General features: G+C 48.5%; 1 protein-coding gene and 1 long non-coding RNA gene across 2 annotated transcripts in view; one reads left to right on the forward strand and one right to left on the reverse strand.

Annotated features, from left to right (window-relative positions):
• Positions 1-1,222: 1,222 nt before the first annotated feature.
• Positions 1,223-13,485, forward strand: part of LOC119960840 (zinc finger protein 208-like) — a gene marked incomplete at its 5' end in the record, with an annotated part of 136,440 nt that continues 124,177 nt past the window's right edge. The window contains one exon of the mRNA XM_038788428.1: positions 1,223-2,031. Within this exon, the coding sequence (XP_038644356.1) occupies positions 1,223-2,031 (809 nt within the window). The remainder of the gene's footprint in view (positions 2,032-13,485) is intronic.
• Positions 9,292-12,877, reverse strand: LOC119960857. Its single transcript, XR_005459536.1, has 2 exons — positions 12,634-12,877; positions 9,292-11,431 (listed from the first exon to the last, which is right to left on the reverse strand). It is a non-coding gene; the product is annotated as an uncharacterized LOC119960857 (long non-coding RNA).

The following is a 13,485-nucleotide window of genomic DNA, read 5'->3' on the forward strand; positions in this document are numbered from 1 at the left end:
ATCCTCTCCACATCCACCCTGTCAAGACCCCTCAGGATCTTATATAGTTCAATCCAGGTTTTACCCAAAACTTTAAATCTGTGTCTCGGCTGCTTGTACAATCAGTGAATGGAAACAGAGTTTCTTTGTTCACCCGATGGAAATCTGACATAATCTTGTGTCCCTGAATCAAATCTCCCCTCAACCTCCTTTGCTGGAACCATTCTGGTAAATCTGCTCTGCACCTTCTCCAAGAACCTTCACATCCTTCCTGAAGAGTGGCGACCAGAGCTTTATAAAGATTCATAGAATAGAATTAGAACCATAACATTCCGACAGTGCAGAAGGAGGCCATTCAGCCCATCGAGTCTGCACCAACTCTGAAAGGGCACCCTGTCTAGGCCCACACCCCTACCCTGTTCCTGTAAGCCCATAGCCCCACCTAACCTGCTCATCCCTGGACACTAAGGGGTAATTTATCAAGGCCAATCCACCTAACTTTCCCTTCTTTGGACTGTTGGAGGAAACCTGAGCACCGGGTGGAAACCCACACAGACACAGGGAGAAAGTGAAAACTCCACAGTCACCAAGGCCGGAATTGAACCCGGGTCCCTAGCGCTGTGAGGCAGCAGTGCTAATCACTGTGCCACCAGGAGCATAGTTTTGGTATCAATATTACTGTTTATGAAGCTCAAGATCAAATTTGCTTTGCCAACTACTCTCTAAGTCTTGTAGATAAACAAAATCCCTCTTCACCACTTTCTCTCGCCTCCCAAAGAGGCCAGTTGGGTTTTTCTGACAATCCAGAAGTTTAAATGGTCACTTTTTCCCAGAGCCGGTCCCACAAATGACCAGATTCATTCAGCTCAATTTCACAACCTGCCTTTGTGTTTTGTGGGTTCTCTCTCACTCCCTATTTTCTGTTTTCAATCAGTTTCACAGGGTGTTCGAAGCGGAGGCCCCAAAGTCCGGAAACCCAGACCAAGCATCACATCAGGATCTGACAGAGCCCTCAATTTATCATATCCTGAATATCATCGGAATATCATTCAGCATGGAAGCAAAAAGCATCGTTCCCAGTGGGGAGAAACCGTACACGTATTGTGAGTGTGGACGAGGATTCACTCGATCATCAAGCCTCACAAGCCACAAATGCACTCACACTGAGGAGAAACCATGGAAATGTGCGGACTGTGGGAAAGGATTCACTGTCCCATCCAAGCTGGAAACACATCGACGCAGTCACACTGGGGAGAGACCATTCACCTGCTCCAAGTGTGGGAAGGGATTTATTCATTCATCCCACCTGCTGAGTCACCAGCGAGTTCACACTGATGAGAGACCGTTTCAATGTCCAGACTGCGGGAAGTGCTATAAAAGTTCTGGGGAACTGATGTGCCATCAACGTGTTCACACTGACGAGAGACCGTTTAGGTGCTCTCACTGCGGGACTGGGTTCAGACGATCATCTGAACTCACTGTACATCAGCGAATTCACACTAGAGAGAGACCATTTACCTGCTCCGAGTGTGGGAAGGGATTCATTCAGTCAACCAACTTGCTGACACATCAGCGAAATCACACTGGGGAGAGACCGTTCACCTGCTCAGAGTGTGGGAAGGGATTCACTTGGCCATCTGCTCTGTCCACACACCAGCGAGTTCACACTGGGGAGAGACCATTCACCTGCTCCGAGTGTGGGAAGGGATTCACTCAGTCATCCCAACTGCTGAGTCACCAGCGAGTTCACACTGATGAGAGACCGTTTCAATGTCCTGACTGTGGGAAGAGCTATAAACGTTCTGGGGATCTGATGAGACATCAACGTGTTCACACTGATGAGAGACCGTTCATGTGCTCTCACTGTGGGACTGGGTTCAGACACTCATCGAACCTCACTGTACATCAGCAAATTCACAATGGGGAGAGGCCATTCACCTGCGACAAGTGTGGGAAGAGATTCACTCAGTCATCCAACCTGCAGACACACCAGCGAGTTCACACGACAGAGAGACCATTCACCTGCTCCCAGTGTGGGAAGGGATTCACTCAGTCATCCTCCCTGCGGAAACACGAACGAGGTCACAAGTAACCACAGTGACTGGATTTTACTGTTCCTCGCATTCAGGATTGAACCATGTTCATTTGGGTCTCTTTCTCCTGATAACAATTCCAGCCCATTTACAGGGACCTTGTGATTTTGCAAAAAGGAATTATTTGAAACATTTTTTGCCAGGGGCATAATACACTGACGTTATGGGACAAACTTTAGACAACACTTGGGGCAATTCTCCTCTGTTCTTTATGTGTTCAGAAACCCCTTCTCAAGAACGTAATTTCCGTAGATTATCAGCTCTAAACAATAAATTAGGTAATGATATCTGGCCACTAGGTGGCACTTAGAACTTTGACAACTGCATTGCTGCAGAAAAAGCGATTTGGGAAAAAAACACAGCCTTCAAATGGAAAGCTTTAATTTCAGAATGAAAGAAACAGTCCACTAAACGCCACGAGCAATCACTCTTGATGAGTTGGAGGGATAACGCCCGCAGAAAAGGGATTGATGAGTGTGTGCACGGTAAAGTAAAAAATTGGGAAACTTTAAAATTGGAATGTGAGCTTTGGGATAGAAAACATGAAAACACTAACAGCAATTCGGCAATAAGAGACCTCCTACCACGAGGCAAGTTGGGCTAGCCCACGGGTTAAACGAACGGAGGATCCTTCCAGTTGCTCTGGCATGCCGATGTTTCCCTTTTCAGGCGACACTGGGGAAGAGGAGGAGTTGACCCCTAGACCTCCCCTATGTCCCGCACTCCCCGCTCCGTCAGAGCAACCGCCCCAAGTACAGCCTCCCCCTTACGGACCCTCCGCCAATGAAATTCCCGCTGCGACATCTCCCGTCGCATCACCCACTCGTTCGCAAACTCAACTCCTAAATATGGAACAGCCTTTCACCTCTGTCAATCAGGCTCTTCGTGATTTGTCACTTCAACCTACGGAGGAGGAGCCTTTCCTGCCACCACCACCTCCCACAAATTATCCCATTAGGAGCGTCATCAGCCCACATGCGGGTGACAATGACGAGCCATTCATAGAGGTTTGGCAGGCTTTTAAACCTCAGGAGCTTTGTTTAATCATGTCCCAGTGTCCCTCCTGCAAAACTGACCCAGAAGGGTTCATTGAATTTTTGAGACGACGGTGCTACCATGTACGGTGCTACCGCACGTGATCAACATTCACTGATTCATTCATCACTTCCCCCTGAAATAGGGGAGAAGTGGAAAAATGAATTAGGACTTCATGGTGACACGTGGACGGCCTTCAGCGCGCAGCACCAAACTGAGGACGATCAGCGTACCTTAATGTTCCCGGCTCCAAAACGGGCTCTCCGTAAATCCCTTGATATCGCCAAGCTTCTGGAGTGTACCCCTACGACTAAGGAAGATGGTCCAGACTTTTTTGACTGCTTCTGCAGCGTATACACTCTTTTTACTCTGGTGACCTTGCTTTCAATGCAGGAAATCAGTCTCCCCAATTTAACGCTCTACTAATGCAGGTATTGCCTGACCGGGTAGCATCCAGTATTAAAATTAATAATATGGACTGGTCTAATAATTCAAAATCTCAAATGAAACGAGCTGTTTCTTATTACTGGAGCTATGGCCGCAACCAGGAGACCCGTTATTAAGACAATATGCCGAGAATTAAATCCGAATTTGTCCAACGTCCCTCTCAAAGAAGACATCCTAAAGGTCAAAACTCTCAGACAGATTTGCGTTACTATCGTCCAGACTGCGCTGATCCTCCTGAATTCGGTTACCGTCCGCAGGCTCCTACTGCACACATGGAGGATTTCGACAGCGCTCCTCCGCGCCGTCCTCCAGCAAAATACAATGTCACTTGCTTCAACTGCCCATGGCCAGGCCACTACGCTAGGGATTGCCCATCACCCCGACGACAAGGTAGATTTCACCCTGTCGGCAGACACCCTTCACTGCCTCTAACCCCTATTGACTAGCCCGATCGAACTTTCCGGTCCTTTCAGCGGACCACTCTGACGAGCCCACAGCTACGATTTACATAGAAGGCGTGCCCATCTCCTTTTTGATTGACACGGGTGCTACTTATTCTACATTGGATTGGACATTAGTTCTGAAGCATAGATGTCCCCTTTCTGATAACCATGTGGAATTTGCTGGTTTTATGGGGGAAAGGTGCTATTTACCCACTTACGAAGCCGAGGGCCAGGAATGTTGCATTCCTTTCACGGTTACCCGGGTCCTCGGCGTTAACCTCGCAGGGCGTGACTTGCTGTGTCCCTTACAGGTGGAGATAGTTTGCCTCGATAATGGCACAGCCATCTCACCTATCCCACAAGCCCAACTTTGGAACTTTCCACTTTTCACTGCCCCACAGTGGTGGTCGGTCGATTTTGATCCTTCCCGCTTTTCACCTCCCTTAAATATTCCTCATCCATATGTGACTCTATGCTACGATCATACGGGATGCTCAACTAAATTGGAGAGCATTTACCAAGAAGCCCCGGGGTCTCTACAATCCGTTTCCTTTGTCGGCATGGCTGAGGGAAAGGAAAGTTCTGCCTTTCTTGTTGAGGTAACCCATGGCCTGTGGCATCAGTCCGGACTCGTATCACCCCACGTGACCCTTACTGTCAATGAAGGCTACAGTGCCAAATCCTTCGGATTTCTGGCAGCCGCAATACGCCGACATGCTGATCCTTACAGCAAAGCAAACCTTCCCCAATGGCAAGGAGGGAATGGTACAGCTGCTCCTGAAAACATGGTGGCACCCAGATTTGAATACAGCAGCGCAAACGTGGCTGGATCGATGCCTCATTTTCATGAAACATAATAAGGGTAAAGGTATTAAATGCTCTCCAGGAACCACTCCCTTGCCAGATGGCCCTTTTGCTTGTATACAGCTTGATTTTATTAAGTTACAGTACAGTGCTACAAATATTGTTTAGCATTAATCAATGTGTTTAGTAAATGGATTGAAGCCTTTCCCACCACAAATTGTACTGCGCATACAGTGGTGAAGTTGTTGTTAACAGAAGTTATTCCTCGCTTTGGGGTACCCAAAATGGTGAGCTCAGACAACGGACCACATTTTGTGCCTCGAATCAATACTGAACTGTGCGAAGCACTCGCAATCAAACAGCAATTGCACTGCGCGGATCACCCGCAGGCAGCAGGAATAATGGAAAGAGCCAACGGGACTTTAAAAGAAAAATTATCTAAATTGACTGAAGAAATTGGGTTAAATTAGCTAAAGGTATTACCCTTGGCGCTGTTTCACATGCGGGTGATTCCACATTCGCGGACTGGACTGTCAGCTGCAGAGATAGTCTATGGTCGGCCAAGGAGGACTCCCTGGGATGCCAACGAAAAACCCTTGGAGGGCGTCGACCTCCATGTGATGGGTGAACAAATGCAGAACTATTTAAAGCAATTAACACTTTCTCTGAGGTTTCTCCACTCACAGGTGAAACAGGCGCATCTCCCAGGGACAACAGGGACAGCCGTCCTTCGATATCCAGTAATCAAACCCGGAGATTACGTATTGGTGAAAAATTGGGACAGAAAGAATCTAGGACAACGCTGGAGTGGACCTTTCCTGGTACGACTGACGACAGCAACTTCGGTCAAGCTTGAAACGAAATGCATCTGGAGCAGCAAATACAATAAACCCAAGTGAAGGAAGTGCAAGTGTTTGGGGTCTTGAAAGGTGAGGAAGGAGGATGTAAAGGGGCAGAAGTTACTCCCTGTGCGATTGTAAAGGAAGGTGACATGGGAAGGAGATGGGGAGTTGGCCTAATGGGAGGAGTGGACCTGATGTCACAGATGGAGCGGTGCCTGTGGAATGCTGACAGGGGTGAGGAGAAGATGTGTTTAGTGTTAGCATGGTGCTGCAATGGTGAAAGTGGTGGAGGATGATCCTTTGAAGGTGGAGGCTGGTGGGGTGGAAATTGAGGACAAGAGGGACACTGTCATGTTTATGGGAGGGGAGGGAAGGGATGAGGGCACAGATCTGGTAGATGGGTCAGACAAAGTTGAGTATCCTGTCAACCATAGTAGATGGGTTTGGGGGAACATCTTAGCTAAGGACAATGCAGACATGTCAGCAGCACCATTTTCAAAAGAGGCATCATCAGAACAGATGCAGCAGGGTTGGAAATTCTGGGAGAATGGGAAAGAGTCCTTACAGGAAGAATGGTATGAGGAGCTGTAGCCGAGATAGCTGTGGGAGTCAGTGGGCCTGTAATGAATATTGGTGGTCAGAGTATCAGTGGAAACAAATTCAGAGAAGTCAAGCAAGAGAAGTGGAAGTGTCAGAGATGGACCAAGTGAGTCAGCATGGTTTTATGAAGGGTAAATCGTGTTTGACTAATTTGCTAGAGTTCTTTGAAGATGTTGCAAGCCATGTGGGTAATAATGATCTTGTGGATGTTGTATATCTGGACTTCCAGAGAGCATTTGATAAGGTGCAGCATAAAATATACACGGTAGGATCACTCGGGATTAAGGGTAATTTATTAGCCTGGATAGTGTACTGGCTAACCAGCAGAAGGCAGGCAGTTGGGATAAATAGGTCATTTTCTGTTTGGCAAGATGTAACCAGCGCCGGCCCTAGGGTTGCTGGCGCCCCGGGCAAGCTGAACTTCGGCGCCCTTGGGGGGGGGGGGGGGGGGGGGGGGCGGGGCAGGGCCTGGGGGGCCCTGGTGGGGGTCGGGGCCTGGGGGGGGCGGGCGGGGCGGGGCAGGGCCTGGGGGGCCCTGGTGGGGGTCGGGGCCTGGGGGGGGGCCGGGGCGGGGCCTGGGGGGGCGGGCGGGGCCGGGGCGGACCCGCGGGGGGGGGGCGGACCCGCGGGGAGGGCGGACCCGCGGGGGGGCGGACCCGAGGGGAGGGTGGGGGGGGCGGACCCGAGGGGGGGGGGGAGACCGAGGGGGGGAGCGGACCGAGGGGGGGGGGGCGGACCGGGGGGGGGGGGGGGCGCCCTGGGGGGGGGCGGCCACAGCGGGGGAGGGCGGCCACCGCGCATGCGCTGGTTGGCACCGGCCCAACTGCGCATGCCGGGGACCCGAGTCTGGCGCCCCCTAGCACATGGCGCCCCGGGCGACTGCCCGAGTTGCCGGTGCCTTGAGCCGGCCCTGGATGTAACTAGCAGGGTGCCACAGGATTGAGTTCTCGGGCCCCAACTATTTTCAATCTACATCAATAACTTGGATTTCGGGATAGAAGGTACAAGAGCCAAATTTGCAGATGGTGCTAAAATAGGGGGATAGTAAATTGCAATAAAGAAATAGTACATTTTCAAATGAACGTTGAACATAGAACATACAGTGCAGAAGGAGGCTATTCGGCCCATCGAGTCTGCACCAACCCGCTTAAGCCCTCAATTACATCCTATTCCCGGAACCCAATAACCTCTCCTAACCTTTTTGGTCACTAAGGGGAATTTATCATGGCCAATCCACCTAACCTGCACACCTTCGGACTGTGGGAGGAAACAGGAGCACCAGGAGGAAACCCACGCTGACACGAGGCGAACATGCAGACTCCGCACAGTGACCCAGCGGGGAATCGAACCTGAGACGCTGGTGCTGTGAAGCCACTGTGCTATTCACTTGTGCTACCGTGCTGCCCTAATATAGATAGATTAAGGAGAGTGGGCCAAAATGTGGTAGATGGAGTTTAACATGGCTAAGTGTGAGGTTATCCAATTTGTGTGAAAAATAGAAAGGCAACTTATTGGAGAGAATAAGTTGAGAGAGAAACTTCAGAGTGCTCCAGTACAGAGAGATCTGCGTGACCTTGTACATGAATCTCAGAAAACTAGTATGCAGGTACATCCCATTGAGTCTGCATTGATGCTCTGAAGGAGCACCCTACCTAAGCCCTCTGCCCCAACTTATCCCTGTAACCCCACCTAACCTGTACATCTTTGGACACTAAGGAGCAATTTAACATGGTCAATCCACCTAACCAGAGAGTAGTAAGGGCGTGGAATGCCCTGCCTGCACCAGTAGTGGACTCGCCAACAATAAACGCATTCAAATAGTCATTGGATAGGCATATGGTCGATAAGGGAATAGTGGAGAGGGACTTTAGAAGGGTTTCACATGATGGTGCAACATCATGGGCCGAAGGGCCTGTACTGCGCTGTAATGTTCCATGTGGTCGACTATTAACTGCCCTGAAATGGCTGTAAAACTCCAATCAGCAACCCCCCCCCCCCAGGACTAAGAAAAAGGAAATCCGCACAAAACAAATGTTCCAGTGTTCAGCGTCAGTGCAGAGGACAAAGCCTAACCTCCGATATTGGAGCAAGTGGTGTCTACTCACACTCCTTTCCCTGTCTCTGAACATTTTTGATCTGAAACACCGTGAATTTTGTGAAGTACGTCAGGTAACATTGAAAAATACATATATCGAATCCCAGGAAGTCCCCAAGCCTTTAAAAAATGAAATGCTGTTGAATTTGACTCACTGTTGCAATGCAGAAGGCATGGGAGCCCCCACAAACAGCAATGTGCTGATGACCAGCAAAGCTGGTGGCCACCCAATACAGTCAGATGGCAACTCACTGGTGTGTCTGAGTGAATCCCTTCCCACACTCAGTGCAATGAATGGTTTCCTTCCTGTGTGAGTTGGTATTACATCAGATATTTATCACATTTAAAACTTTTCACACTGTGCGGACACTTAAAGATGTCTCTTTTCAGTGAATAACTTGAAGGGCAGTGAGGCTGGAAACACAAGTGAATCCTTTCCCATATATGGAGCAGATGAACAGGTTCTCCCTGGTGTGAACCCGTGGGTGTATCCAGAGACTGGATAACTGATTGAATCTTCTCCCAGACACAGAGTCAGTGTTGCGGTTTCTCCTCACTGTGAATGTGCTGGTGTTTCTGGAAGCTGGACGATTCAGTGAATCTCTTCCCACCCACACAGGGCAGAGGAACAGTCTCTCCCTGGTGTTGTGATGTCAATGAGTCATCACAAGAATGTTGAATATTTCTGTCTGCTCTCTGTCATTAACTGTGGCATTATGCTGTCTATCCCTTAATGGTCCATTCACATCACATCTGAAAATGAAAAAAAAAAATGAAAATCGCTTATTGTCACGAGTAGGCTTCAATGAAGTTACTGTGAAAAGCCCCTAGTCGCCACATTCTGGCGCCTGTCCGGGGAGGCTAGTACGGGAATTGAACCATGTTGCTGGCCTGCTATGGTCTGCTTTCAAAGCCAGCGATTTAGCTGTGTGCTAAACCAGCCCCCTTTTATTGTATCAGTAAAATATTTTATTGTTTTGCTTCATGTTCCTTGACAATTTATTTTCACAACGGAGGTGTCACTGTGAATAATGTGCAAATCAGTAAGAATTCTCAGCTAGGATTAATCAGCACTTTCTAACTGGAGACGTTAATCAGTGGAACCTTTCAGAAACTGAATTGTAGATTTTTACCCAAGTTCAATTTCAGATTGCAGTAGAAGTTAATGGGCTGGATTCTCCATCCCGCCGTGCCACATTTCTGTTTCAGCATGCCTGCTGGATGCTCTGTTACGCTGGCCGGTCAATGGGGTTTCCATTGTGGGGCAGCCCCACGCCGTCGGGAAACCCCCGGGCGCCGGCAAAAAGGGAGCATCCCACCTGCGGAGAATCCTGCCCCACAATTGTATTAGAATGGAGTATCTGTCATGGGTTCTTGAATTAAGCAGAAAATTCACAGATGACGTTTTTTAAAAGGGAGACTGTGGTCCTCAAAATCAGTGGCTTCTCCAGAATATTCAACTCAAGCCAATTATTCTTAATATCAGCAGAAACAAACCAAATATTCTCAGATGACCAATTCTTGACGTAATTAACAGCAGCAGTTACAGCAGAATTCAACAACTGCTGTCGCTTGTGAACTTGCTGAGGTGACAGTAGGTGTTGTGACTGAGTGAATCCCTTCCCACTCACAGAGCAGGTTCCCCAGTGTGAACTCTCTGGTGTGTCAGCAGATGAGAGCATTGAGTGAATCCTTTCCCACACTGGGAGCAGATGAATGGTCTCTCCCCAGTGTGAGTGCGCTGATGTGCAGTGAGGACAAAAGAATGTCTGAAGCTCTTTCCACAGATAGTGCAGCTGAATGGCTTCTCCTCGGTGTGAATTTGCCGGTGTGACCAGAGGCCAGATGAATGAGTGAATCTCTTCCCACATACGGAGCAGATGAATGGTGTCTCTCCAGTGTGAATTCGCTGGTGTCTAGTGAGGTCGGAAGACTGCCCGAACCTCTTCCCACAGTAAGAGCAGCTGAATGGTTTCTTCCCAGTGCGAGTGCGTTGGTGTACCAGCAGGGTGGAGGACTGAGTGAATCGCTTCCCACGCACGAGGCAGCTGAATGGCCTCTCCCCGGTGTGAACCCGCTAGTGTTCAGTGAGGTTGGTTAACTGCCTGAAACTCTTTCCACAGTCAGTGCAGCTGAAGACCTTCTCCTCAGTGTGATTTCACTGGTGTCTCAGCAGAGTGGTTGACTTCATAAATCCCTTCCCACACACAGAACAGGTGAATGGCTTCTCCCGAGTGTGATTGCATCGATGGATTTCCAGCAGATATATGAAATTAAATCCTTTGCCACAGTCCTCACATTTGTACAGTTTCTGCATGGTCCCTCCCCCAGTGTGGCTGCAGTGATGGTATTCCAGCAGGGATAGGTAATTGAATCCTTTCCCACATTTCTCACATTTCCATATTGTCTCCCCAGTAGGACTGTCAATGGTTTTCCAACAAGCAGGCATAATTGAATCCTTTCCCACATTCTTCACATTTCCAGGGTCTCTCTCCCGTGTGACTGCGTCGATGGTTTCCCAACAAGGATGGATAATTGAATCCTTTCCTACATTCCTCAAATTTCCAGGGTGTCTCTCCCATGTGACTGCGTCGGTGAAGTTCCAACAGGGATGGATAATTGAATCCTTTCCTACATTCCTCACATTTCCAGGGTCTCTCTCCCGTGTGACTGCGTCGGTGAATTTCCAGCAGGGATGGATAATTGAATCCTTTCCTACATTCCTCAAATTTCCAGGGTGTCTCTCCCATGTGACTGCGTCGGTGAATTTCCAGCAGGGAAGGATAATTGAATCCCTTCCCACAGTCCTCTCACTTCCAGGATTTCTCCATTATGCCAGCCCCAGTGTGACTGTGAAGATGGATTTCCAGTCGGGATGGATAATTAAATCCCTTCCCACATTCCCCACATTTCCACGGTTTCTCCATGGTGCCGATGTCCTGGTGTCTCTCCAGGTTGGATGATCAGCTGAAACTTTGTCCACACACACAACACGTGTTCGTTTTCTCTCCACTTTCAGGCTTTGCAACCAGAGAAACCTCTTTCCAGTCAGTATACTGGATTCTTTCACTCCAGAGTGAGTGCTTCCAGATCCTGTTATAAAAGAATAGAATGAGACAAAGTCACAGCACAGAAGGAGACAGTCATCCTGAAGTTAGAATCCTTTTAGTTCTGAGACAAATCAGGATTTCACAAAAATCATCACTGTCAGTACAGACAGAAATTCAGAAACAATTCTAGTTTCTATGGACCATTTCTCCCTCACTTGTTGCACCGAAGTTTTAAATCCCCATCCTGCAGTTTTTGTTCCTTCCTGCGCTGAAATCATAGAGTTTTACACAAAAAGACGCCCATTGTGTCTGTGCTGACCATCAAACACCCATCTATACTAATGCCAGTTTTAGGACTTGGTCCAAAGTCATGCATGCTATTCCATATCAAGACCACAAGCCATAGGAGCAGGATTAGGATACTTGACCCATCAAGTCTGCTCCGCCATTCAATCATGGCTGATATTTTTCTCATCCCCACTCTCCTGTCTTCTCCCCATAACCCAAGATCCCCTTATTAATCAAGAACCTATCTATCTCTGTCTTAAAGACACTCAGTGATTTGGCCTACACAGCCTTTTGCGGTAAAGGGCTCCACAGATTCACCACCATCTGGCAGAAGAAATTCCTCCTTATCTCTATTTTAAAGGATTGTCTCTTTGGTCTGAGATTGTGCCCTTTGGTTCTAGTTTTTCCTACAAGTGGAAACATCCTCTCCACATCCACTCGATCAAGTGCTCAGCTAAACGATTCTTAAATGTTGTGGGTGTTCCTGCCTCGAGCACCCTTTCAGGTAGTGACTTCCAGATTCCCACCAGCCTGTGGGTTAAAAAAACATTCCCTCAAATCCCCTAACCTAAATCTACATCCCCTGGATATTGATCTCTCTACTATGGGGACAAGCACTTCCCTATCTATGTCCCTCATAAATATTGTACACCTCGATTATGCCCCACTCAGCTTTCTCTCCTCTGGGGAAAACAACCCCAATTTAGTCAGACTCTCTTCATAACTGAAACATTCCAGTTCAGGCAACATACCAGTGAATCTCTGTACCCTTTCTGGTACAATCACATCTTCCTATAGTGTGGCAACCAGAACTGCACACAATATTCCAGCTGTGACCGAACAAGTGTTTCAAACAGATCGATCAGAACCTCCCTGCTCTTATATTATATGCTTTGGCGACTCGGGAATCACCTGGGGAAGGAGCAGTGCTCCGAAAGCTAGTGATTCAAAACAAACCTGTTGGACTTTAACCTGGTGTTGTAAGACTTTTTACTGTGCCCTCCCCAGTCCAACGTCCGCATCTCCTCATCTCGGCTAATAAAGACAAGTGTCCCCTCTGCCTTCTGAACCAGCTGATGTCCCTGGGCTGCTCCCTCTGACCCTCACTACCCAGCGTCCTGCCCTTCATTGTTACGTCAGAAAGATGAGTGCGCTCTGCTCCCCGCTGGAAAAAGATGGCGGCCGTTAACCTGGGCCTGTTCCCGGGTTATCATTCACTATCATTCAGCCTGCGCATGCTCGGAATACTGGAGGAATCGCGCATGCGTTCAGATCTCCAGCTGCTGGAAGGCATTCCCACCGCGGGGAAGGCTGGGTAAAATCCCTGCCATTAGAGCTCCCTGTTTGTTTATATTTGCTGATCCTGAGGCTGCGCTAATGATCGTCTCAGCTTCCTGCAGCCGCGCATGCTCCGGGAAGCAGGCTCTAGGGGGCGGTGCTTTCGTGGATTCACCCATTCATAGAGAGAAACATCATGTGTCATTGAAAAATAAAATGTTATAAGTCATGGCCTCATTTTGTTTCATCCTCCAAGACCCTGAACTTTATCTGACAGTGTAATGTTAGCGAGTGTTGATCGATTGTCCTGGAAGCCAACAGGAAGAGAACTCAGAGGTCAGAGGATTAAGGGAGCAGCGAGTTCTGTAACAAATTACGGGGCAAGAACCTTGTTCCCAATTTATCTTTCGCCGTTTTATTTTCCATCTGGACCAAATCAGTTGTCCACCAATCTCCTGATTTGACAGCCTGTTTCTGACATTTTCTGTTCTTCTTCCTGGTTCTGTGCACAGTTGTAAAACAGTCTTCAGT

The sequence above is a fragment of the Scyliorhinus canicula genome, unplaced genomic scaffold (genome assembly GCF_902713615.1).
Source record: "Scyliorhinus canicula unplaced genomic scaffold, sScyCan1.1, whole genome shotgun sequence".
NCBI classification, from domain to species: Eukaryota; Metazoa; Chordata; class Chondrichthyes; order Carcharhiniformes; family Scyliorhinidae; genus Scyliorhinus; species Scyliorhinus canicula.